The 27,261-nt window shown below is 43.4% G+C and overlaps 2 protein-coding genes across 9 annotated transcripts in view; one reads left to right on the top strand and one right to left on the bottom strand.

Moving 5' to 3' along the window:
* The first annotated feature begins 281 nt into the window (after positions 1–281).
* Positions 282–26,557, top strand: PAX9 (paired box 9). Of its 4 annotated transcripts, none has more exons than XM_066277780.1 (6): positions 282–669; positions 4,280–4,673; positions 5,424–6,050; positions 8,934–9,076; positions 17,863–18,085; positions 18,300–19,990. In XM_066277780.1, exons 2-6 carry the CDS (start codon positions 4,670–4,672, stop codon positions 18,317–18,319), a joined length of 1,017 nt encoding a protein of 338 aa, XP_066133877.1. In that variant the 5' UTR covers positions 282–669; positions 4,280–4,669; the 3' UTR covers positions 18,320–19,990. The 4 variants fall into 4 exon arrangements, with proteins under 4 accessions (XP_066133877.1, XP_066133878.1, XP_066133876.1 ...); XM_066277781.1 differs by lacking the exon at positions 18,300–19,990 and adding an exon at positions 26,471–26,557 and having other exon boundaries at positions 283–669; XM_066277779.1 differs by having other exon boundaries at positions 285–669; positions 8,937–9,076; positions 17,863–19,990.
* Positions 20,706–27,261, bottom strand: part of SLC25A21 (solute carrier family 25 member 21) — a 567,550-nt gene continuing 560,994 nt past the window's right edge. For all 5 annotated transcript variants that reach the window (XM_066277783.1, XM_066277782.1, XM_066277787.1 and 2 more), the window contains 3 exons: positions 26,410–26,591; positions 25,452–25,504; positions 20,706–22,291 (listed from right to left, as the gene is read on the bottom strand). In XM_066277783.1, coding sequence (XP_066133880.1) covers positions 22,230–22,291; positions 25,452–25,504; positions 26,410–26,591 — 297 coding nt within the window. In that variant the 3' untranslated portion in view covers positions 20,706–22,229. The remainder of the gene's footprint in view (positions 22,292–25,451; positions 25,505–26,409; positions 26,592–27,261) is intronic.

Genomic DNA, 27,261 nt, shown 5'->3' on the forward strand with positions numbered 1-27,261 from the left:
ACACAGGGCTCCGCGCCATCCTTCTGAAAGCAATTCTGCTGTTGAAAACTGAAAAATGGGTGTAATTTGCGTTCAGTAAGTGATGCTAGGGTCACGGCAATTTCCCGGGCCGTTATTTATTTTTGCTTTAAAGTCTTTAGGAAGATTTGCTTATGTACTCGGAACCCTTCCAACGTCAGGGTACCAGCAACTTCTCTCGCCTCAACGTGTGGGGGGAGGGGCGGAGAATAATTACTGACTGACGCTAATACGGGGAAACTGAAAAGAAATGTCGATTGTTTTTATTGTAACAGAAGGAGTGAGCAAACAGAAAAACCAACCCTGAGTGATCGGAAACAGGCAGGCGGGAATTAAAAGCGGGTTTCAGGCAGCAAGCAGGCCCCTCCCCTGTCCTCGGAAGGAGAACGCGGGCGAGAAGCGCTCGCAGCCCCGGGGCCAACCCCGCGGCCGGCAGCAAGGTTTCCGCGCCCCGGGCCGACCTGCCAGGCCGCTGCTTTCTGGGAAGAGGGTGTTGTTCTGCGAGCATCGTTGGCAGGAAGGCGGAGAGGCCGCGGGGAGGCCTTGGCGACTCCGGGAGAATTTTCCGGGCTCCTCTTGGGGGCCCCTGCGGCCTCTACTTGGGCTGGTGCGTCCCGCCCTGCGTGCAGCCGGCGAAGCCCAGCCCCGCAGGTCAGTGTGCCGACAGCGCCCCCACCCTCCCCCTCGCCTGGCGGGGCTGAGGCCCCGGGGGCGCTCTCCCCACCGCTCGGCCCTTCCCCTCAGCCGCCGCCCCCGCCCGCCCGCCGCTCCGAGCGTGTCCCCACCCGGCTTCAGCTCCGGAGGGACCCTCCTGCGCCTTGGGCGCGGTACGCGGCCGGCGGCCACTTGCGGCAGCGTCGCAGGGAGGTCGAGGGGACCGAGGAGCGGCCGTTCATCCTGCGAGGTCCGGCGGATCGGGATTGAAATCCACGGCCCCGGCTTGGCAGCACAGTTTGGCGAGTTTGGAGAAATCCAGCCTCTTGTTCTCTCCTCGCCTAGCACAATCCTTCACTTACCCTGAGATCTTGCCGCTACCGCAGTCCCCCTTCGACCGTGAAAAGAACTGTTTCTCATTGTGCTTCAAAAACCCACCTGGGAGCTCAGACTCTGTCTGCTCCGACACCAGAACCCCCCGGGCGGGCGGCGGTCACCAGCGCCCGGACAGCACACGGGGTCTCGCTTGCTACTGGCAGACAGGCAAGTTGGAGAATCCTCTCCTCAGTGTTCTCCTCTGCTAACTCTGCTCTTCGTCAATGCGAACGGGAACAGCCCCTCTCTAGAGCAAACCCACGCCCCTCTCGCTGGCCCCCACGCCCCTGCAGCCGCCGGCCCACACAGCCCGGGGCACCGCGCCCCGCAGGGCAGCCCGGGGCCTCAGTCAGGCTTGGAGAACTAGGGGAGCGCTCGCGTTCCCTGCGCAGCTGGTAGCGCCTGGGGCCAAGCTCGGAAGCCCGGGGCGCGCTCTGCCAGGCCGCGCGAAGGCGGCCTCAGAAGGCTCCAGTGCACTGGAGGCGTCTCCACTCAGGCCCGCCAGTGCTGGGAGCGGGCGCCGCAGGTGACCGCCCGCGGCGCTGGGACGCTGACAGATTTATGGAGACTTTACAGCCTCTGGCCCGGGCCCGCTGGGCAGGGCAGGAGCACAGCCAAGAAGGGGCGCCGCGGCCCAAAGTCCTCCCAGCCGCGTGCCCAGGCCGAGCCGCCTCTGACTCCAGGGCCCTGGCTGCTTCTAGGGCCGCTGTCCACGTTCGTCCCCGTCATTCTAGGCGCACGGGTTCTCCCCCCGGAGCCCCTGCTGCACAGCCTCGCCAGGCCAGTTCCCAGTCTCCCACCGAGTAAATATTGACCCAGAGAGTGGGTCTCCTGCAAAGGAGGCCATGGCTGCGCCCTGAAAGGACTTTCAGCTTCCCCCCAACCTGCGTCAGCTGCAGGCCGTACTGGTTGTATTTTGGTTTTGGTCTAAATTTCTTTCAGTGGAAATTCTTCCTATCTCTGTGTGATCTCTCGGGTCCAGAGCGCGCAGTAACCTGGGGGCACTGACCCCAACTGAGCCTTGCTCTGTTTCACAGTCCTGCATCCCTACGCCCGCGGTCGAGGCTTACTTTCCCTGAGTCTCTCCTCCCTCTCCCCCTCCTTTTCTTCTCTCCTCCCTCTCCCCCTCCTTTTCTTCTCTCCTTGTCCCTCTTTCAGGTCACTAGTCTCTCGTTCCTCGGGGTCGCCCGCTACCTGGCTGCAGCACCCTGCGTCCCGGGCGAGATTGGCATCAGACCCTTCCTCTAAGATCCCCTTTTGTCCCTGGGGCCCCGGCCTCGGCTTGCCGCGGACACTTAGTGATCCAAAACGCCAAAGAGTCCACGTGCGCCCTCGGGAAAGCTCTGAGCGGAGAGCGCCAGACACCCTCATCGTTCCCCCACCCACTCGGGGTGTCCTGCAGGTGGAAACGGAGAGAGAGCGGCGGGCCTGTTCAGGAGCGCGGGAGATGAGGCAGCTGAAAGAGAGGGGGAATGAGAGGGAGGCATGTGTTAGGTCCACTTGTCCAGAACTCTAAAGTCGCCAAGTCTCTGGGTCATTCTGGGCTGGTGCTGGAGATGCGCTGAAGCCCTCACAGAGCTCCTAGACCCACATCGGGGCACTGCGCCATGCTGTTCCGAAGACTGGACAGCCTTTCACCGGCTCCGCAGCCCTGCAGAGTCCGCGGAGCGTTCCCTGGGAACGCTCGAGCCAAACAGAGTCTGCTCAAAGCAAGTCGCCAGTCACTCTTTGTTTCTGCGGGGAAAGGGGTCGGGGATTCTTGATCAAAATGCCCAGAATGTTTATTCCTACGAACAAGCCTAAGGCAAAATCGTAAACTCTCCTCAGATAACGCAATCTCAGCTAATTTGCACCCCAGCCCCAAGAAGGAGCTAGCTGCTGCTTCTAAAACCCGAAGTACCTCCGCGTTGCAAAGTGCCTGCCGGTGCCACACAACAGATATTGGGGGGGGGGAGACCCGGTGAAATCCCTATCAAGGCAAACTTCGAGATTTTAAACATTTGGGGGCGGAGGAAGGCGGACAAGTTCAAGTACTGTATTTCTAGTTATGGGACTTTACACAAGAACCCAACAGGAAGGAGTTTTGTATGTTCGAATTCATCTGTTCTATCTTTGAAATCCTTAATACTTGTAAATTTGAACTTGGAGGGTGCACTATAGGAGACTAAGAACCTGGAGATTGCTGTTTGTTTCGCAATGCACAAGATGATGATCATTAGTTTTTCCTGGGTTCTTGTCGCTTATAGAGCAGAGTCACACACTCCGTTGGGATTGTGGAAGGATCCGCCTGAAGTCTTTGTGCACAAAATGAGCGTTATTTATGACTGTCAGTAGCAATCAGTAAGCATATCTAGACCTGAAGCAGTTTAACCCCCAAGTTCATTAAAAATATTCTCCATATTGTTTGTAAATTTTGATTGGCATTCTTCATAACCTACACTCAAAATGTGATTAATTTTGGCCACCAAAAAGAGTGCTGTACGCTTCAGATTAAATTTAGGGAGGACGAAAGTGGAAACCCAGAGGTAGGCTGAACAGCAGGGCCTCTGGTAGCTGAACGGAAGACGCGGGAATTACAGCCACAGGCAGGCCGGGTGTTCATCTTCTTGCGACCAAGTCTTTTCCATGTTTAAACAACCCCCCTTTGCAGTGGTTTACTGGTGCGGGAACACCAGCAAATGTCTGGTCCGAGCCCCAGCGGAGCAGGGCCTGGGCTGAGCACAGCGGCGCCCTGGCCTCCGCCGAGGGTTCCTCGGGCACAGGCGTCGCTCGACGGCGGCTGCGCTCGCGTTAGCAGCCTGCGGTTCCGTGCTCGGCACGACGGGCGCTGCCCGCAGCCAGCGTGGCTGAGGTCCGGCCCGCGCTCCTGGGTGGACCCTCCTCTAGAGACTGTTCTATGGGGCTAGTCGCGGGGGCAGAAGAGGGGTTTCCACCTGGCGGCATCTGCGGCCCCTCCCTCTGCCTCGATCTTCCCTAACCTCCTGTCTCTCAGGCCGCCTACCTTCCCACACCTTCGCTTTGCCACCTGGCGTAAGGCAGTGTGGACTGGTAACAAGTCTAAGACGTTAGTCTGCCCCTCAAAGAACTCTCTTTGGCCCCTTCCCTCTTCGAGTTTCTCACATTGGGACCAAACGCTTTCGTTTGCTTATTCAGCGTTTTTATCAGCTTGGTTTTGCTATCTATTTGCGTGGCTCCTCGGAAGGTGTCAAACACCGATCTTCATTGTATTTAGTCACCCAGGTGCGGAGCAAGCTTCAAGAGACAGCGGAAGGACTTTCCCGGACCGCGCTGTCGCTCACTGGCCCGCACCAATCACCACGCAGCCTGCGCTCGGGCCCTCCTCCTCGTGGGGCGTGTCCCCAGTGAGTGATAGACAGAGCCGCCCGGCCCCGCTCAGCCCAGCCCACGTTGCTGCTTAGATTGAAATGCAGAACTCAAGCCTCTTTCATCAGGGCACAGACTTCCTTTTACTCCTTCCTTTTGCACTCTCACCGCCTCCTCCTGGGGAAAAGAGGAGGCACCCACGGCCTGGGGCAGCGACAAGCTGGGCCACTGAGGCCGTGAGAAAAGTTTCTTTCTGGGAGCCCGGATCTGGGGCCCTGCTGGTGCGCTGCTCAGAGCAATGGGTGAGTGGCGGCAGAGGACGCTGTCAGAGCCGGGAGGGAGGGAGGAAGCAAGCGAGAAAGGGAGGGAGATTGAGCGCGAGGGCGCGCACCTCTGAACGCTCACACAGTCCTTATTGACTTTGCTCGTGTTTCTACAACTTGTAGGAACACACGAAGGGTCAGAGGCGCACAGCAGTTCAGTCTAAACGCTGGCTACTGGGCTGCTATTGATGGCCATTTTCTGATTTTAAGAGGGGGGAGCGGTGGCATCAGCAAGCCCCGCAGCCCCAGTGGCTGACCAAGTTTTGTTTTACATACGTGCACACACGCAAACAAAACAGAAAAGAAAGAAAACCCTCCCCCAGACTTTGTCTAACTGTGTAGGTCCCCAAGGCGGGCCGCTGGGGGGTCGAGCAGGAGAGGCCCAAGGACTTGAGCACCGAGTAGTCGGATAGGAACCGGTTACAGGCGTCAAGACCGATTTCCCTGCCTGCTTCCGAGACTTTCGAACGCTCGGAGTGGCCCTGCGTCTCACTACCTCATTTCTTTCTAGCGGCCGCAGGCACCGCCGGAATGAGGGCGGGGGTCTGACTCGACCGCGGAGGGAAGGGGCTGGTCCGCGCAGCTCGGGGGCCGCAGGGTCTAAGCTCGGGTCCCGGTCCGGGGCGGGTGCCTCCGCCCTGCCCCCTGACGCGCACGGAGGCCGAGTGACAAGGCAGCTGTCCCAGACTGCGGGTGTGCGTCCTCGCGCGCCGCGTGTTTGTTTTGCAGAGCCAGCCTTTGGGGAGGTGAACCAGCTGGGAGGAGTGTTCGTGAACGGGAGGCCGCTACCCAACGCCATCCGGCTTCGCATCGTGGAACTGGCCCAACTGGGCATCAGACCGTGTGACATCAGCCGCCAGCTCCGGGTCTCTCACGGCTGCGTCAGCAAGATCCTGGCGCGCTACAACGAGACGGGCTCGATCTTGCCGGGAGCCATCGGGGGCAGCAAGCCTCGGGTCACCACCCCCACCGTGGTGAAGCACATCCGGACCTACAAGCAGAGGGACCCCGGCATCTTCGCCTGGGAGATCCGGGACCGCCTGCTGGCGGACGGCGTGTGTGATAAGTACAACGTGCCCTCGGTGAGCTCCATCAGCCGAATCCTGCGTAACAAGATCGGCAACTTGGCCCAGCAGGGTCACTACGACTCGTACAAGCAGCACCAACCCGCGCCGCAGCCGGCGCTGCCCTATAACCACATCTACTCCTACCCCGGCCCCATCACCGCGGCCGCCGCCAAGGTGCCCACGCCGCCGGGCGTGCCGGCCATCCCCAGCTCCGTGGCCATGCCGCGCACCTGGCCCTCCTCCCACTCCGTCACCGACATCCTGGGCATTCGCTCCATCACGGACCAAGGTAAGAGCTCGCGGGCCTCTGGGAGGTGTTGGAGCTCCCTCCGCACCCTCGCTGAGGTCTCAGTGTTGGCTGCCTCCGCCCGAGCCTCTCCCACCACCTGGGGCTTTATCCCTTGGAAATGTAAGGATTCCTCCCAGGGGGTGTTCTGATCTCATTAACTTGAAATTCATGCCCTTGGTTTCCTTGCCACACACAGTCTCCTGCCTCATCTCAAACTACCAGACCCATAACATTCCCCGTCCCCGACACATGGTTCGCATTTTCCACCCTCCCCCGCCTCCCGCGCCGCAGCAGCCTCAGACCGCCTCGCTCGCTCGGGGCGTGCGGCCGGGGCCGGGCTTGGGGCGCAGCCGGGGAGACCCGGGCTGGCCTGGGGCTGCCGGCTCCAGACGCCGCTGCAGGCGGCCTGTTTGGGGATCAGATGCGGCCGCGAGGAGTCGGGCACCCTGTGGAAATTGCAGTATTCTTCTTAAGAATTCTAGCAATCAGGCCAAATTTGCTCAGGCAGGAAGTTCAAATGTCACCTAATTGGTTTCATTCTTATGCTTCACTTCATTTTCCTCGGAAACGGAGGTCCTGAAGTTACTACTAGTAACTTGCATGTTACTGCATTGCTCATTCTGGGACTAATTTTCTTCTCTCTCTCTCTCTCTCTCTCTCTCTCTCTCTCTCTCTCTCTCTCCTTAACAGACTTCACTGTATATATCTTAGGAAGTGGCACCAATCGCTGCTGTGATGGAGACAAAATACGCGGCAGCTCCCTGCTGTCCTCTGTCCTGTTCTCTCCGCTCCTGCCGCTTCCTAGGGCCCCTCGGTCCCCGGAAGTGAGAGGGGACACCCAGTCTCTAACGTTTTCAGCGGTGTCACCCCACCGTTCCTTTCCTGTCTCCCCCTTGACCTTGCAGTGCCCCAAGTGTCTTTTCTGCTTGATCAGAACGATTTCCCGAGCCCTCCTGCTCCCTCGGGCTTCCTCAAGAGCCCCGTGTTTGTTTTCTTTTTCTGCGCTGTTAAAACAAAACAAAAGAATAAACAAAAGACGGCGCAAATGTCTTCCTCGGTAGAGAGAAAAGAAAGTAAAGATGCCCTAGGTGCAGAATTTAAATATAGCAGAGATAAAGAGTCTACCTTCTTAATTTCTCAGCCAAAAGTTTAAAGTGTACAAAGGAAAAATTAAATAGGAACGGGGGAGGAAATAATTGTCTCCCGCCTTTCTTGTTTATCACCACTTTGGCACAATGATCTTTTAAGTAATTAAAGCAGAGCCCCAGTTTCTCATCTTCTTTTTCTCTGACTGTGAATTTACAAGATCCTTCTAGGCATTCAGTTTTGTCTTATTCGGAGCTAGTTGGAGCTTTAGTTGGAGAGAGTTTGCTCTTGATTTATAGGATAAACTGACCTCACTGACATTTAAAGGAAGCCCCTGTTCATGGGAAAGTGTGAGATCAGCAGAAACGGGGCTCACAGGGGGATCTCGATTTCTTAAGATAACTCCAGGCTTGTGCCCACCGATTGCCTTTTGTCTGGGAAGGCCAAGAGAGACGGGCAGTTCTGGGCCAAAATGCAGTTTCCTGGTGCAAATTGGAACACATTCTTATTCTTTGGAGAGGGGGAGGAACAGAGAAAGAAGACTGACAGAGTTGAAAAAAATACTTTTCTTCCCCAGGGGTCCTACAATCAGACCAAATGTCAGTTGGAAAAGTGTTGGATTGTTGAGAGTAGTAACTCTTCATTCTAGATGTTGTTGAGTCTGGATGCCAGCTTTAAACAACCCATTTTCAGACAAATCTGTGAATGCAAAAACAATTGTTTTCTATAAATGACCATTTTTACAAAACGATCACTGCTTCCTAGCCCTATGTCAGATGCAAGTGTTTAAAATCAAGTTGTAGTGGTTTTGTCAAAATCTGATCCTTCACCTATCTGTCCCAAAGACAAAAGGACACTGCTCATAGTCTTCAAACATCTTCTCTTTAAATTACACTTGGTCACTTAAAGATGTCAGTGATTCAGTATGCACACCCCTAGGTATTGTGATAATCAGTTTACACTATTTAATTTTCTTTGCATCTTTATTAAGAACATAAAGGATAACTGATGACTTTACTCCTTAAAAAACATTTAATTCTGCTTTCATTTTTGTAACCTTTTATATCATAAAACAAATCAAAACAATCCTTCCTCTATAACCTTACCACTGACACACGTGGCATTTGTGGTGGTTATATTTACTTTTGAGTCATATGCACATACCCTCACTTATTTCATGTATGGAGATAGAGCGTCAGTCAAGGTTAGTTACACACAAGGCAAAAACCTATGCACATATATTTTGCATGTGTATTGTGGGCAGCATTTTGTTATGTTTGCAAAGAACTTTGCAAGTCCATTGTTCCATCTCTGCCGGAATTGCTAGGTCCGCAAAGCCTAGGACGGCCCTGTGCCCAGCACGGGGGTGGGTAGGCCGGGGCGCTCCTCCCGGTTCAGTCCCCACCGCTCCCAGACGTGTCAACCCCCGGTCGAGGCTAGGTTAGCATTGGGGAGAGCGGTACATCCAGCGTCACGGGTTCTTTCCCCAAATTTTGGGAAAATTTGGCAAAACTATCAGGTTCCTTCCACTGCTTTCTCTAGAGGACCTAGAAGAAAATAAAGGTCGGTTGAAAAAAGAATCTTCCCGCAGGCGTGGGTGAGAGGGCCGGGGAGGCCGGCAGGGCAGCCCGCTCCCCCGGGCCCTGGCTGCAGGGGCAGGCCGAGGGCGGGACCCACGGGGCCGGGACCCCAGCGTTTGCGGGCCGCGGGCGGGCCGCTGTCTCGGGTCGCGTCTCGGGGGCGTCTCGGGGGCCGCTCGGGCGGGCCCCGCAGCCTGACGCGTCTGCTCCTCCCCAGCAGTGAGCGACAGCTCCCCCTACCACAGCCCCAAGGTGGAGGACTGGGCCAGCCTGGGCCGCAGCAGCTTCCCGGCCGCCGCCCCGCACGCGGCCAACGGGCTGGAGAAGGGCGCCGTGGAGCAGGAGGCCAAGTACGGCCAGGTGAGGAGGCGAGGGCGCGGGGCGGCTCGGAGACCCGGGTCCCCTCCTGTCCCCGCCGGGTGCCGGGGCGGGCGGAGGCCCGGACGGTCGAGGGCGCAGCGGAGGCCGAGGGCGCAGCGAAGGCCTGACCCCTCGCCAGGCCGGGCCCCGAGGTACCCGCGGGGGGCGCGCGGGAGGCGGCACGGCCCACGGGGACGCTGAGCCCGGGGTCGGGGCCTCGCGCTCCCACCCGCGCCCCGGGCGCCGCCAGCACAGACTCGCGCGGCTTGTCCTGCAGCAGCGAGGACGGGGCAGCCGAACAGACTTTCATCAAGTCACCGTTTCCCGATGAAAGGTCACGCCGGAACCTCCCGAGGGAGCTTAGTGAGGAAACCTCAAATTATACGGACTGGCTGTGGACCGTTTAATTTCCCCCCCTCTGTCCGTCCCCCGACTCTCCTAAAGAAATATTAAGCCACTCGTGTTTCTTTTTGCTTTTCCTTTTTTTTTTCCCTGAGAAAGACTAAGCAACCACAACAATAATAGCCCGAGTTTTGAGTCGCTAAATTCATCACGACTCTAGAATTAGGAGTTCAAAGCCAAAGCTCTCAAAGAACAAAAACAACAACAAAATCCCCCAAAATAACTTTAAAGAACGTAAGGTTTTTCGAGCAGATCAGTAGAGCTGAGCAGGTTTGCAAATTTATTAATATCAAACTCCAATTCCAAAGCCTCCTAATACCCAGTTTTAATTTTATTCTTTTGAACTCTTAAAACTTTCAATGTTTTCATATCTGTAAAAACTAAAATTTTTAGGTCAAATGGAACTTGTTCCTTTTATTCACCAGGGGGAAAATTTTCTAGTTGTTATTTTCTCTGACAAACCCATTTCCACTTTATCTTTGTTCTTTATTTTGTCAAAACAGATATGTATTACTAGCTCTCTCATGATAAACATCACATAAAACAGCATCAAGGAAAGAGGATCCCTTTTCTGAGTCTAAAGCCAATGGGAAATTATAAGAAAGTTTGTTATTTTGTTTTTACAAAAGGGCCCTTAGTTTGTAAAGAAGAGGTAGTAGGCATTATATTTAAGAACTCTGAGATTCTGAAACCAGCGCCCCTGAAGCAAGTTATTTAACCTTTTAGAACCTTTATCTGTAAAATGAGGAAAAAAAGAGTTCCAACCTCAAGGGGCGCTGGGAAGATCCAGTGAGACAACGCCAACATATGGCATGTAGAAAGTAGGCACTCACTAACATTACCAGTGTGGTAAGTGAAAGGATTTAACAGGTGCCCAGTAGTTTTTATTAGCTCATTATTTCTTAGAATAACATCATGAAGAATAGAGTTATAGAATAGCCTATAATTCCCACATATATGTGATGAACCCAGTTTATATATAAAATAGTGTCATAATCCAAAAACCCTTAATGATTATTTTTACTTTGAATTATAGGTCTAGTATTTAAACTTGTTTAGAAGTGGTTGATTTACACTTACACTTCAAAACTAAAGTTACCTATTTAAAATAAAAATAGAACACTGTTTCAAACGATCTATTCTGTATATTTAGAACATTGAAAATAGATTACATTTGCCTGACCTGTGGTGGCGCCATGGATAAAGCGTCGACCTGGAATGCTGAGGTTGCCGGTTCGAAACCTTGGGCTTGCCTGGTCAACGCACATAGGAGCAGCAACTACTATGAGCTGATGCTTCCTGCTTCTCCTCTATCTCTTTCTCTCCTATCTAAAAATCAATTTAAAAAAGAAAGTAGATTACATTTAATACACTGAATATTTAATCACTAAATTATCAAATTTATGAAAGCAAGTGACTTAAAGAAATATGTGGCCATATAAGTATTGTTCTGAATACTTAACAAAACAAGTTAATTTTTTTCCAGAGAAAAAAGATATTTATATAAAACTTACATTTGGAAAGTTCTTAATTGCAATATGCTAATCTTCTGCATTGCCATGTAGTAAGAGAATTCAAATGATGTAAAATTTCAAAACTTGAAAAGTTTCTAAGGACAATTAAATCAGTGATTACTCTATTACAATGATCAAAATAGCGCTTAATACTGAAGATGTGCTAAGTGGGCACATAAATCTAGACTGTCATTTTCTGAGCAATTTTGAAATTTATTTATTTTATACTAATTTATTATACTCTTTGAAAAATAACACAGTTTAAAGCAAATGTTAAAGAAGTACACCAAGCTACAATTAAGTAATTCACTGGAATTTGAATATCCTCAATATAGGCATACCTAGCAATTTTGGAAGTTAGACATTGAATTCTTTGAGGGCAAAATTATACATTAATATTTGCTCATAAGCATGCAATGGTAAGGGGTGTTGCACCTACATATTTGTATTATATATATATGTATATATGTATGTATATGTCATTGAACAAAATTTGGAAGTCTTTGGTAAAAAATATCCTCAAAATTTTTGCAATAATACGTTAGGGCCTTTAGGGTTGTTATTAAACAGTACAATTAAAATAATCCCTGTTTTATTTTAGTATGTAAAGGAGGAAATTGGGAATTCTGAATTATAGGATTTAGAGCATAATCTATTCCCAGAAGACACCTATAAAAGTATCAAAGAGGCTGAATTGACAACTGATTGTAGGTAAAATTGATAACCATAATCTAGTTTTCATTTTCAGTTTAAACTGCAAAGAGAGATGCCCAGCTGCTAGTAATTAGAACCTTATGCACATTTGTAACACACACACCTTTTGTTTTTAAAACATTAATTTAGAATGTTCAAATTTGTCTTACACACAAATATTACACTGCAATTAATATTTTGTAGTGTTATTCAGAAATCCTTATTGTCTACCTCTGAGAAGAAGAGAAAAATATTTTTCTATTTTGTTTTTTTTTTTACCCACATTTTATATGGGCTAGAACTCTTTCATCTCATCTAATTCTTAATTGCAACAGTGTTTTCTGGTTCTTAATGGCTGATTCTACTCTTGAAATAATAAAACCTCTATTAAATGCAATTGAATGGCAAAAAAACCCCACCCACATATAGATAACAATGAGTTGTAATATAGCTATCTTTTTACATTGTACTTAGTGAATCAATTCCTCCTTTTATTTAAAGTTTATAAACAGTTGAATAACTTTTGAAAAATGTACAATTAGGCATACTTTCTCAGGAAAAAAATATTGCATACTGGTTCTCGGAAGTATCTGAATGGTAGATTTATAAACTTTGAGTATCTTCATTTTCATATAGTATATAATTAACTCAGACTACAAGTTTCATATAACATTAGCTACTAATTGAGATGTCAGAAATAAAAAATAGGCTACAAACACTTGAACTTAAGAAAAAGTTCAGAGGTGTGAAAATAGTTGAATTTAGAGACAAATTAATTTGAAAGTCTTATGAAGATTCATTTGTTCATTGTATTTGAAATATAGTATTTCAGAATATTGAATACAATTTCTAGTGCATTATTTTAAAAACAGGTATTCCTTGAGAGCATACTGTTCTTGTGAACATATAAGATAATTTTCACTGGATTTTTCTTAATATCAACTAAAGTTAATTTTGTTTTAAATAATTTATCATATGTAGAGAGAATGCAATCTTGGGCATATGCCAATAGAATGTCTTTGAAATTGATAATGTTATCTATTATGTAAAACATTCTTTAACCTGGTTAGCTTTTAACTATTAGTGGTTTAAAGCAAAATTAATAATTATATGTCAGTAAAAAGTCTCATAAAATACAAAATAACTGATTAAAAATTTTAAGCCTACCTCACTTTTAATAACATTCAGAAACATAAAATTTATAAAAAATTAAATAGCAGCTTTCTATTTATCTAGAGACATTTAATCAAGACTTTTCTGGATGAATGTTGAAACCCTATTTACAAATTTCATTTCATTTGATTAGATATGTTTCACTAAGTCATTGCATAACGAAGTAAGAAGTTTAGAACAGTCAGAAAAATGATTTTACCCAAAAGAGAAAATTTTGTTTATGTTCAGATCTGAACCATTTTCTTTCTTTTTTAGTATATGTGCTGCCAAAGCGAGCACTGAACCATTTTCTTTCTTATGATATCTATCGAGGTTGATTTTTAGATAAAGCACAACTCTATTTGTGGCTAACTCTACTTCGTTATAAAGCCAGGTAAACTCATTTTGTCATAAGGGGAGGACCAAGCAGAACTGAGGAGTGGATGAGAGGTGGAGGGGAGAGAATTTGGCACTACTATTTCTGTTTTCTTCAAGAGAGAAAACGTTGAGTAGACAATTCCCAGAATTTGAAGAATAGTTTATAACCTCTAATTGCCAGACAGTTGTCATACCAGTTTTTTTTTAATGGTCATTAGTGTTTGGATACTAATGTCTTTTCATTTTCTGAGGGTTGGGGTGGGGGTGGGAATAAACAGAACCACTGTCAATCACATAATGAAATGGCTAGGTTAGATCCTTGTTTGCTTTAAAAAAAAATAGCTTTATTCATTTTACTTACTTAAAGTGTAATACATGTTCTGTGATAAAGGGTGCTTACTTTTTTTTTAAAGCAAGTATCACATATTTTGCTTTCCAAAGGCTGAACTAACTTAAAGATGACTGTGAAACACCTCTAATGTGTCCTATTTTGTGGGGATATGAGATAATTAAGAAAGTTCTCAAACTATTAATAAGCTAGCTCTCTGCCAATACAGCTTCTCAACATACTCATTTAAAAACATTTTTAAGAATCAGCAAATCTCTATTTCTAACCTTTTAGAACAAATGAAATGAAGACTCGTGCTTTTCATTCATTCTTGTCGTAACCTTAACTAACTACATTGCATCTTAGGTATTTTGTTTTCTGGACAATTTCCTTTCATGTCAGTGGGATAAAATCTGTCTTTTTCTAAAAATATTCAACAAAGCGAGTCACTTACTTTTTCCAGAATATGCAACTTGGTCTATTTTACTTTGCATTAGTAAATCTCATTCTCAAAATTAGATAGTCCATATAATTTGCTTCAGAGAGGACCCTTGTACAGCTCTTTGAAGGAAAAGATTCTCTCATTGCTTTCTAGGATGATTTACATAAAAAAGGGGGTTGATGGATTGAGGTCTTATTTATGGAATCTTTAGGTAGAGTCATTTTCAAAAATGAGATTTCCATTACATGCCCATTGCTGGGGTTTCATTTGGAAAATTTGTTTACTCTTCCCCAGGGATTCCATATGTTGGTTGATTTATAAATCATATTTACAATCCAATTAAATAGAGTAATTTAGCATGTTTGCTCCCACTATATTTATGGTGTACATTTGGTAGTCTCTTACCCAGCCTAACTAGCTTTTCAGATTAATTACATGCCCTTCACTGAAAACATTAAACAGATTTGGGGAGTTTAAGTTATGCACTCCTTTACTGGAAAGAATAAACAAACATCAGTGCTACCTGTAGCTGTTTTCCTTGTGGTGGAAAGTTCAACTTTTTCAGTGATTGCTTCATAAATGACAATGGCTTTACCCAGTAGAGATTTATATCTTTTATGAATGTCATGTTTCAAAATTAATAGTGAGAAAATTGATGGGTTTATTGAGTCACTAGTATGAATAATGAATGTGGCAGGAACACTTTAAAAAAATGTTTATTCTCTCATCTTGCTTATGCCATTCCCCCCCCCCTAAATTTATAAATCTGAACTTTCAAAGTAAAAAGAAAAATTGAAACAAAACTTTTTACTCCAAATGTAGGTCATACTTTAACCTGAGGGAAAACTCAGAGCTATTTTTATACTGTTTAAGTTTCAAGATTTTTTTTTAGCAAACGTTTTAGCCTTCCCTTGCTTTTTTGTGGATATCAATACCTCTCCCAGCTTCCCTTCCCAGCTTTCCTTTCTGCAACATAGAGGAAACGAAGTCACTAAAATTTCTCTAACCAGATTGCAGATTTTAGATGTCTGAAACATTTATACTAATAGGAATAATAACATAAAAGCAAGTTTGGTGCCTTAAGTGTGAGAAATTGGACAAATATAGAAAAATCAGTAGTGTTTTTACACTAGATAAACAAATGAAGTCAGAGAATAAGTAAAGCACCTGAAAGTAACATGGGCTTAAACACAAAGCTCTGCCTTCCCCCTAAATTTCAAGGAACTCTCTCTGAGATAAGAATCCAGCCTGGTTTCTTAGGGAGAACAGTTCTGGGCAAAAAAGGAAGTAGGTACTTGTAATGGGATTGTAGATATTGCAGCAAAACATTTGAGGAGCCCCCCAAAAGGGGGTACACGAAGGAGCAGTGGTTCCAAGGGGAGGGTGTAAGGGGAGGAAAGAAAAAATGACAAAGCAAATATTTCAGAGAGAACTGTCATCAATAATAAACAATATTAATTAATGCTAGCATGGAAGAGGCTGAATGCAGAATCAAACACCCTTGCATAACTGAGCTGGAATGATTCCTTTCCAAACAAATTTCTCGTAGGTTATTGAGAAAAATCCCAAAGAAATGTGATCAGAACTATAATCTCGATGCAATACTGAATTTCTTCTACAGTTTGATAGCTCGTTGTCTTTATACTCATCTGCCGAGAGCCTCAAAGTGCCTCCTTTGAGCCATTCTCTAATGAGCCATTCTCAGAAAGAAGGAAAAAAAATTTTTTTAGAAGTTAAGAAACAGAATGAGGATATAACAATGAGAATCCAGAAAAAGAATCTTTTACCAGATGGTATCTCAAAAGATGCTCTAGTTGGAGATCAAATTGTGTCTATCTTTTAATTGTCCAGCAAAAGCAGAAAAATATTTGCTACACCCTCATGTCAGACCGGGGTGATAACTTCTTTTAACACGTGGCCGCTGACTTGCCAAGTGCCCAAGGGGAAATGGCTAAATTCCATAATCTGTATCATTGCGTATAAAAAGTGAATAAGATTTCATTTATGTTAAAGAGTGATGTGCAATGTTTCTTTGTTTAAAAATACAGTATTACCCTTTGGGACCCTTGTAATACATTTTAATTTTAATTCAACATTGTGTTGTACTTCTTATGTATTATCTTATATTTATTATACACTGAAGAGTACAACACAGTCCTCTTTATTTGATAAAATATGTTGAACACTTCTTGGTGCCAGGACGTGTTCAAGAATCCTTCGGTTCCTGTCCTCTTTCCCCTTTATCAAAGAACAGGTATTTTGACAAACAGAACATGAGGTATCTGCTCTGACAGACCAAGGATACAAGGTTAACCCTTCGACTTTGTCTTATCTTGTCAGAAATTCATGAGCAGTGTTAAATCATACTCATGCGTCTATTCTTCAAGTGTAATCTAAATGGAGAAAATCATTTTTGAGACTCCACCATTGCATTCTCAGAGAGGTGGAAGTGACAATAATAAATTAGAAAACAGTTCTTATGTTGCTACTGAATTGGAAAAAGCATCTAATCCACACATGCCTGCTTTACTTAACCTGTAAGGATTCAATCAGTTTTAATACTAATAAACCTATTATTTGCATCTTAATTTCACTAGGAAATTTGTTGCTGTCAATTCATTCATATCCCTACCAGGAAAAAGGATATACTTTTTATTTTTAAATAATGTAGAATTTTTTTAAAAATTTTATTTATTCTTTTTTTTGGGGGGGGAGGAGAAGGACAGGCAGAGGAGCAGGAAACATCAACTCCCATATGTGCCTTGACCGGGCAAGCGCAGGGTTTTGAACCAGCGACCTCAATGGTCCAGGTTGGTGCTTTAGCCGATGTGCCACCACAGGCGAGGTTAAATAATGTAGAAATTGAAGGGAAAATTTAAATTACTTGAAGAAGGATGCTGAGTGTTCATGCCAGAGTCAGCTTAGAAATCAGTGTTTTTAGTGTTGTTAATAGTAACAATACCAACAATATTGGATGCCAAGTGAGTACTGGTTTCTAGGCAGACGGGCCTGCCTGAGTTGCTATGTTCTGTTTGCAAACTGGGATTTTTTAAATTTAAATTCATTTCAAGAGCTGTATCTATGTGGCTTTTAAAAATTCACATTACAGGATCCAAAACTTCGCAGGCGAACTTTCCAACTTCAAGACCACACATATGCAGTTCTCTTATAGTTGAATGGCCAGTTTTCTTTTTGATAAAATAGCTCTTAAAAAATCCCCCCAATCTTCACTTAAAAACCCTTAAAAGACAAAATGCCTGATTTTGCATGTCCTTTGTCCAGCCGGCACTTATAACATGATGTTTTAAAATACTGCCCATGTTTTATTTAACAAAAATCATGCTCATTTTGAGCTTCCAAACTGACAGCCCACACTCTGTGGCCTTTTTTTTTTTTTTTTTTTTTTTTTTAAACGAGAAATAAAAGTGACACCAACCAGGCCCTTCACAAACACCTCAACAAAAGAGCCAAACAAAACCAGAGTATGGGGAAGGTTGACAGTCATATGGACAGCAGAACAGATTCTAAGAGTATTTAATCACCACTAATTCTTCCCTCACCCTGCACTGTCTTGCTATAATTTTGACCAGCAAAGCAAATACTGGGAATTTTCTGGTCATAGCCTCCTCACAACCTCTGGGGAAAGAGTAACATCTTGTCTTTGGCATTATGTTTGATTCAGAAGCAGGACTGTGAAAGCATTTAGAATACACTTAGGGTCAAATCTAAAGAAAAGAAAAAAATCGGAGAGTTGAGTCAGAATACTTTTAGCTGCCTCTACTCAGAAGGTACAGCCCACCTCTCTGGGAGACCCCGTGCAGTGCCCACTACTGTAATGTGATTCTCTTCACCTCTCCTCTTTTCCTACCCTTCTTAGGCACCAAACGGTCTCCCAGCCGTGAGCAGTTTTGTGTCAGCATCCACCATGGCTCCTTATCCGACCCCAGCCCAAGTGTCGCCTTACATGACCTACAGTGCTGCTCCTTCTGGTTATGTTTCTGGACATGGATGGCAACACGCCAGTGGCACCCCTCTTTCTCCCCACAACTGTGACATTCCCGCATCGCTGGCGTTTAAGGGAATGCAGGCCGCCAGAGAAGGTAGTCACTCTGTCACAGCTTCTGCACTCTGACGGGAAATTCCGTCTGCAACAGCTTCGCCCAGGTTCCCCTCAGCACACCTCCCCCTCTGCCCTGATCTCAGATCCCACCCCTCCTGCCTCCTGCCCTTTTGCCTGGAGAGCTGGCTTTACAGACTTACATCCTTTGTGCTGATGACACTTAAATATTTCTTGCCATAACTTCTCTTTCACAGAAAACCTGACACGACGTTAGGATTTGAAAACAAAAGCAATATTAAGGACTGAATGAGACATTTGTGCTGCCCACACACTGTTTTAATGTAGTGAAGAAACCTGCACCCCTCAAAGGGCTTAAGAAGCTTTTTAAAATAGTCTTTGGTAAAACCACATGTGTATATTTATTCTAAATCAACTTAAACTTTTGAAACGTGCAATTGTTGAGATTTTGCAAAATCAATAAAGAAAAATACATATAGAAAAAAGGTATGCTATGCCACACCCTCTAATCAAATAAGGTGACCAGATAAGCCTTAATTCACCATTAGGAAACCAATCAATAATTGATTTGTTAGAGTGATCTTTTATTTTTAAGGGGGAACCTATTTTTGTTGGAGACTATAGGTATAACACAAGCAATATCTGAACTTAGCTCCTCCTGGTGTTTTGACTTGGTTCCAGATAAGATAATGTTTATATTTTCTATTAGTGTGTAAATATGGACTCTGGATGGTACATTTGTGTTTTTATTCCATGGGATGTCCCCCTCCCCCACCCCTCTCTATTTTTTCTTTCTTTTTGCAAAGGTGACTTTCTGGCAACGTCTTTGTCTCTGTTTGGTGGTGGGCTGCTTAGGCTCCTGTTCCTGGATTTGCCATAAATTCTGTGTGTTCAGTGAAGGCTTCAACATCTCATGAAGGACATTTGCTTTCTACAGCAGAGGATTCAAAAAACAGACAAAACAAGCCAGTCTTCCATTTTGTATCCTAGTCAAACAACACACATGCCAAACAGACAAGGACAAGAGGGTGAAAAATATCTGAACAAGAAAGCTCTAGAGGAAGTCACTTAGAAACTTAACATTTAATGTGAAACGCTTTGCAAAGACATTTAATATGAACTTGATGTTAAGAAAACCACTGTGAAACTAAATTGTACTGTTATTGTTGGCTTACCTGTGTGTTCAGCAATCTCAGCCCAAAATTATGTTGTAATTTAGAGACAATGGAAAATTCTTCTCTAACGAATGTAAAAATGGCTTGCTGTAAAGTTTACATTGTTGTACAGAGGCATGTTTCACATCTGGGTAAACTGGTGGTGGTACTAGAAATACAAATGCTATTTAATTTTTAAAATTTCCCTTTATTCATTTCTGGAGTTACAAGACACAATCTGACTGATAAGTCTCTCTAGACCAATTTCAATGTTACTGATAGGTGGGTGTGTGTGGGGACAGGTGACTATGTGTTGTATTTTAAAGCAGCTAACTATCTTGGGCAAAATTCTATAGTTTTTACCTCTTCTGTTCAGAAAGTTCTTCCTGTTTGGCAGTCTAGGCTTAACACTACGTTTTTAACAACATTGGTACAATTCACCTATTGGAAAATTAATATATTGCAAGGTTTTAGTATTAATTCTGTGCAATGACGAAAAGGGCATATCGCTAGATATGGGTGTTAAAGATGCATTCGTTAGGTGATTTTGATTTCTTCCTGTCTGTGCTGTGCACATCCTACATGGCAATCTGGTTCCATCACGCCGGTTTCATGGCTTCATTTAAAATTCAGATGGCTAGATTAGCTAGGTTTTTAAATTGCTAGGATGTAAACAGTAAGCAGATTTCTGACATACATGTTATGTCCAAGGAACTGCTTTCTTCAAGCAGCAGATATCTTATAGAGAGCTTTGAACTGCATTTATTTCTAAAGCGACCAAAATTTAGTGCTACAAACAGAGGATTATAACTTCAGGAGAATAAGAAGCAGAAGGAGCAGATGAACTCTCAGGGCCATGGTCTTCCTTTGATCTTGTAAAACTCCTACTGACATCTGGAGTTCCTAGTCTGGTGAGAAAATAGACTATAAACCCAATGGAACAAGGATACCAATCCAGTATCTTGGTGGAGACTTTAAAACCATACCATACAGGGACTCTCCTGCCATCTAGAAAAACTGACATAAGGTACAGAATTATTCCTTATCAGATGTTTTGAGGTGGCTATTAGAAGTCTTTAAAAAAACTATCAATTGTTTGTATGAAAACATAACTAAATGGTATTTTCTTTAAATTAAGAAATCTCTTGTTATTGCGCTATTTATAATTTTTCTGGTTCTTGTATTCTTAAAAATCTAATATTAATGATATAAAAGCTTTAATTTTTTTCTTTCTTTTTTTCCATCTAGGTCTTTTCTCAGCAATAATGAATTCACATAAAATAAATTTAAAAAGACAACAGAAATCCCAAAAACAATTTGTTATTCAAAGCAATTATGGTTTAAAGCTACTTTTTAAAAAATAAGAGAAGGAAAATGGAATGGGATGTAGGCTTGGGATTGTTTGATTTTTAATCATTATTATTTTTGGTGAATGTTGACATGTCTTCTCTGTTTCTGAGGGGGTAAAAGTGTTTTTTAACTGGCAAATGCACTCTTCAGAGATCCTTTTCCATCCCATCCCCATGGAGAGGTTAAAGGTTAAATTTCATGGTCTCTATGCAGGCTATATTCTCTCTCACAGGATGCAAGAATATTACCTGCAAAGGTAGAATGTCGTTGCACAACAGACACATTCTTATTTCTCTTGTTTTTTCCACTTCTAATGACCCTCTTTTGAATACTGGGCTGAACTATAAACTAAATGACACACCGGAAAGGATGTACAACGGGAGGCTGTGTATGTATATACAGAATGTCAAAAAGCCTTTATTTTTATACTTCAAATGCTCTAAATTAATAAAAAGTAATAATTACCATGCTATCTTCTATCTTTTTATTTTTAAAATGCTTTAGGACATAGCCTCACGGTGGAAATACTGCACAGCAGTACTTAAGAGCAGGCGCAGGTGTTTCTGTTGACTCTTAGCCACTGAAGTAGCATCATTTCAGGAGGCAGACATAAACTCCTTTGGTTCTATCAGGCCAAGAAGATTGTTTTCGGAGTGCATGTTAGTACAGGAACTGTTGGAAATGCTAAGAATGTACTTTTATTTTGAAACTGTTTTCCTTGAATAATACATTTTTAACACTGCAAATAGCATGCTTCACACCTGAGGCTGTCATTTCTAACTAATAACCTGGAAATGCACTTTTACTTTAAGCATTCTTTTTAACAATGGCACAGGTAAGAATTCTGAACAAAGGTATTTGGATGCAAATACAGATAGCACAAATGAGCCCAAGGAGTGGTTGCAATCTGTTATTTAACATGAGCAGGTTTCAGCAACAAAACTGGTTTTCAAAGGGAACTCTGTGAAAGTAGTTTGCTATAACTTCATGTTTCTATTTGTCATAAAAGACTTCAAATATCAGAGTTTTAAAATATGACCTGCTTTAAACAACAGTGTAAAGTATAAAGTAGATTTAAGAGTACAGAGCTGAGATGTGTATTATTATTAAAGAAAACCAAACATTTTAACATTCTAACATAAAAGTCAACATTTTAAAAAAGCCATTTTAGTGCACTTTAAAAATATTTTCTTTGTGACTTTTAAATATTATTTATGGAAAAGTTTAATTCTTATAATACCTATTTAAATTTTGGCATTTATTTACTTATTTATTTTGCTTTCTTGGCTTCTTGGGAAAAAATAATTATCAGGACAATGGATTTTCATTGTGAAGCAATGTAAGTAAAACATAGGTCACAAAATTTATATTACTTTTATGAAATGTAGTTTCTATGCTGTTTTTCTATATTCACTTTACATACCTCATTGCCTTATATCATTTTTCTTCTTACTATTTTATGGGTAGAGCCATAACTACAGTCTCAATTATCTAGAGATAATTTTTGAAGTATCAAAATAGGTTTTGTTCTTAAATTGTTTTCCCCTTTGTAATTGTTTAATTATAATTTATAATTGTATCAGCTTAGTTGATCAATAGTCTTAAGGTGCTGTAGAGCAAATCTGCATTATCTCAAGGGGTTTAAAAATGCATTATAGGCAATCACCAGCTCTCCTGGAGCCAGGAATAGGCATATTCATAAACCAGCAGCATCACCGCACCACCTAGAAGAGAAAAGAGCTGGCTTTTATCACAAGTCCTGTAAAATAGTGTTGTCTTTCCCACCGAGTTTCTGAATCCATCAAGTCCCACACAGCCTGTCCAGCAGGCTGTTCACAATCACCAGTTCCTGAGCACCAATGCAAAGACATAAAACTATGGTGGAAAAATCTCATATCAGAATCAAGACCATCTTGACTCTCCAAATACAGTTTTTCCCCATGAGTTTCTGTAACTTTCATAATTTCTCATCAGATTCCTTTTCGGGCACTTTTAATTTTTAAAAGTAAATAAATATAGACATTTAGTCATGTAAGGGCATGTGGCTTTTCGGCGAAAAGTAGCATTCAGGTTCTTCCTATGTAGGCAAAAGATTTATCCATTCCAGTCCACAATCAGCGCTGTTGTAGCTGCACTCAAGAAGAAAATCTCTAAGACGGTGCTTGACGAATGAGACTGGTTCTCTCTCACATGTTCAAATTGGATTGTTCGTGAAAAATAGCTTCTGAGTATATATATATATATATATATATATATATATATATATATATATAAATGCATCGCAAAACTAAGCTTGCTTTCAACCCCCTTTTGTTTACATTTCTTTTATCTGCCTAGGAAATATATGGATTGCACTTGAAAATTTGGTAGTAGGGGTTGGATATCATAAGAGCACCATTTGTTGCGGTAGAGAAGAGTTATATAACTGGATGCAAAGAAGCTTGCTATGTAATATGCCAAGAGGAATATAATACAAGAAAGCAGGCAGCATGCCTGCCGAATCCCTAAGCATCAGGAGAGCATTTGTATGTGGGTGATTTTGTGTTCTATCTAATGCGGTGAATCGCACATGTTCTGTGTCCTCTAAGACACTCTCTATCCTTTCATGCCTGTGTGAAAAATATTAAAAAATAAAAATGTGGACAAACATCCTCAGTACAATTATCTAGAGATAATTTTTGAAGTATCAAAATAGGCTTTGTTCTTAAATTGTTTTCCCCAATTGGAGAAGATATGGCTGCATGAACAGAAGACTGACTTCCAATGAAAAGAAACAGAACTTGATTTTGATTTTAGTTATTTTATACACACTGTCATAAGTTTTGTTTTTTTAAAAATATCTGCAGGCTGCACAGGTTTGTATAAGCTTCTACCAAAGGCAATTGTCTGGCTGTAATTTTCATTTTTAACCCAGGTAGACACTCTCTTTGGCCCATCTCATTGCTGTAGCCCTCTTGGTGCTCTGGCAGATGAGGGACACACTGCAGAAGGTGGTTAATATGTATGTAACTGCTGTGTTGACTCTTATTGACTATTCACAGTGTGAGACAAGAACACAGAATTGGTCTAGTTCTTAGCCTAGTGATACCTGGAGTTTAAACCACAGACTTCAAGGTCTTCCCTTCATGGGAGGTACCACCTATCTTAGCCACATGTCGCTGCTAAGGCTATTACAAAAGGAGGATGGGATGCCTGTCCAGAGCGAAGGATGGAAATTCCAGGCTCACCTTCCTTTTCTTTACACACACATACACACACACACACACACACACACACACACACGCACACTCTCTCTCTCTTTTAAAAAAAAATCTTATCCTTAACTCAAAAGTCTTACCATTTCCCTCTACTTTTATTTCATTTGAGATTGGTAGAACTTGCACATTTGGGATGAGAGCAGAGGCCAGGTTTTGAATAAGATTTCCAGTTAGTGTTGTTTAGCTTGGACAGGACATTCATAATGCTTTTCGTTGGATTTAACACCACAGTGACTCAGGACACCTCATGCAAAAACATTTAAAAAAGCCAACCAAACATTTGCAAGCCTCTAACAAAACTTGGGGTCAGATTATTTAAAGAGTTTTGGATTAAGTTTCCAGTCAATTGCCGTTCTAGTTAAACTCTCCAGGGTCATCAGCTTTTCTGGGCCCATCCCCTCCTGGGAAAGCTGGGTGAGGGCCAGTGCTCTGATTTTCTCTAATGCTAGGTCTCCAAGCAGGTATTTACTGTGTGGTGAAGAAAAAACACCACGTATTTGCAGAGAGAGTTGTACAAATTCACCAATATTCTTATAAGTGGGTTCTTTTTATACATGGGCCAATAAGTAACCAAGGCAGGTCTAAATCTCAAATGTGACATAAAGTCCATGCTTAAATGCCTAAGAAAGTTGAACTGGGAAATGAGGATGTGTTTTCTAAATACAAGAAAGTGTGCACTATTTAGTAGCTTCAATTTACAGATTGTTGTTCTATACTCAGGTTGGTAGAAATGCTGGTTCATTAGGTTGAAACCTAAGGGTAAATCTGTGTGTGTGTGAGTGTGCTAAGTGAGGAGGACATTGATGTGAAGGGCGGGGGGAGGGGGGGGGGAGGAGAGGCATAGGGCAAGGTTCTAGGGAAGATTACCAGGATGTCTAAGTAGGTGAATGTGGCCTGGTAAAAAAAAAATTGTGGTCTTATGTATACTTCCGTACTTATTCATAAGGTTGCTTATAATCCAAGACTATTTGCCCAGGCGGTTGAGTCTGTAGCAGTTATTTTCTTATCTATTTACATAGAGGCAGCTGATTCCCCGAGGGAATGGCAGCCGGGTTTTTTTTGGGCTGGCACCTGAGGTAAGGACCTGAGCCAGGAACCTCACCACTAGGCAGACCAAGGCCAGGCCTGGGGGTGCCAGGCTGCAGCTTCCCCAATCCCCAGGGGTGACCTTGAAGACAAGTGGCCCTTGCTATTCATGGAGGCAAATCGGCCTCCTTTTCTCTTTCTGAAATGAAGCTGAGGCAGAAACAGGAATGAAGAAGGAGCACCAGGAAACGTTTTGCTGGGCTGGTCCCTCACACCCTGGAAGTCCTCCTCTTTAGCCAGAAGCCTCCGTGTACAAACCAGGGTGCTCACTCAGACTCTAGTTGGCTGGGATCCTTCCCTATTGACTTAAGCTGGGCTTTGGCTTCCATTAGCCTCCAGCAGGGACATAAATAGTCCCTTACAATCAAAGATAGAACATTTCTAATGGATGGCTTTGGATATAAAGTGGCTCATAGGCCACTCAAGATTTCTGTCTTTCACAGTGGGAAAAGGTTTTTTTACTAAGAGACACAAGTGAGAAAAAAAAGAGACGCCAAGAACAATGAAGAAGGAAGGATATAAGTAATAAAAACACCATTACCTGGTCCCAGCCTCATAATCTTGGGAAGCAGGCCTCTGTACAAAGCTAAAATCCTACAAAAGAAAGGAAAAGAGCAACATTCTTACTCTTCAAACAAAATGGAGTTGTACTTAAGCTTTATTGAAATGCATATCCAGCATTTATTAAAAAAAAATTATTTGAAATTACACACATCCCAAACCAGACACTATCTGGCTAAATATTCTCTGGAAAAAAATTGAACCGGGGGAAAGAGTCCATTAATTCTTTATTACCCGAGCTACGCTGGCTTGTTCAGTCAGAAGCATGATTTTCATCAGCATGATGAGTTTGGCTTTAAGAGCAGGTCTGCTTTCAAGACAGCTAAGTGTATGGACACAGTGACTTCAGCAACTGAATTTCAAAGACCACAAACTCAGTCTTTACATTGGAAATAGGATGCAGTTTAGATCAAAATAATAAAAAATTACATGTTTATTTGATAATAAGGCTCGGGTGAAGAGACAAAAGTAAGATTAAAAAAAAAAAAAGACCATCAGAAAAAGGTGCATACTTTAAATTTTTTAAAAGAACACTATTTTCACAGAACTCTCATGTTTAATTTTCTCAGGAGAATATAAATAGGCGACATATTGATTAGATTTACAGTCAGAAGACAATGATTCCCCTGCCCACACGTTAATAGGGCATTGGTTATGCAATAGGGTATTATGCAAACTGACAGGCAAAAAGTTCATCTTAGTGTTCTAAGATAAACACGCAGCATATTGTATGGTGGTGGTTCGTGGTTCTTGATGATGTTAAAATGCTTTGCCAACATCTGATTATTGTATTTTCTCACAAAGTTTGTCACCTATTCCCAAGAGCTTCTCAGATACACACCCAATTTAGGAGGGCTTAATGGCTCTCAAAATGGAACTACAATATGCTTTGAACAATCCCTGAGTCTTGCTCATTTGTTAAAATAAGAATGTGTTACCCTTCTTCCTGGTAGACGGTTGCCATTGTTTTAAAACAGGTTCTGTACTTGATTTCTCCAGGAACTGGCTGAGGCCCTTGAATCCTACTTTTGGCAACATCAAAAGGGATGTTAATGACTGAAGCTATTGTGCCTGAGAGAAGACCAATCCCAAATTTTCTCAAAAACTCCAAGGTTGGATCCTGAAAGAAAAGAAGAATAAAATAACAGAAAAGGGAAGCAGAAGCCCTAAATTGGTTGAACGCTAAAGCAATATGTACTTAGGCCGAGCACTGCACTCCCCGGCACCCTCCTGTTATTCCAGCGGAACACATTAGGACTTCCTAGGCTGGAACTTGTTTTCTTGACAATCCCATTGGCTATGTTTTTACACATGGTCTAAATTGCTGAAGTACACATTTCCTCACACAGGATTTATAAACACAGTTCATAAAGAAAGACTGGTATGGCATATGGGGATGATTTGTATAATTGGGCTTCACAATGTACTTAGTATTACTGTATCAAAACAGGAGAAATCCAAGCACACTATTAGCTAATTGGCCAGAATATTTTACAAATGACAGCAACTTCCACCATGAAGCCTACTAAAATGCTCATTTGTGTGTAGACCCCCAAATGTTAAATTAAATCAAGGCTACTCTCGGTCTGCTTCTATTCCCCTCCAGGTTTTTTGCATTTATTTTCACGTGTAGCTGATCCACTGTACTGAGAAGTGCTGGCTTCCTGTTATTAACAAACCAACTTGGGGAGGCCGCAAAACAGCCTGTGACATTCTGTGCATTATAAACAGTAGTAAGTTACTGGACTAATTGGCTGAAGAATTTACAACCCATTGTTCCTGAATCTTAT

Source organism: Saccopteryx bilineata, chromosome 4, assembly GCF_036850765.1.
Source record: "Saccopteryx bilineata isolate mSacBil1 chromosome 4, mSacBil1_pri_phased_curated, whole genome shotgun sequence".
Classification (NCBI taxonomy): Eukaryota; Metazoa; Chordata; class Mammalia; order Chiroptera; family Emballonuridae; genus Saccopteryx; species Saccopteryx bilineata.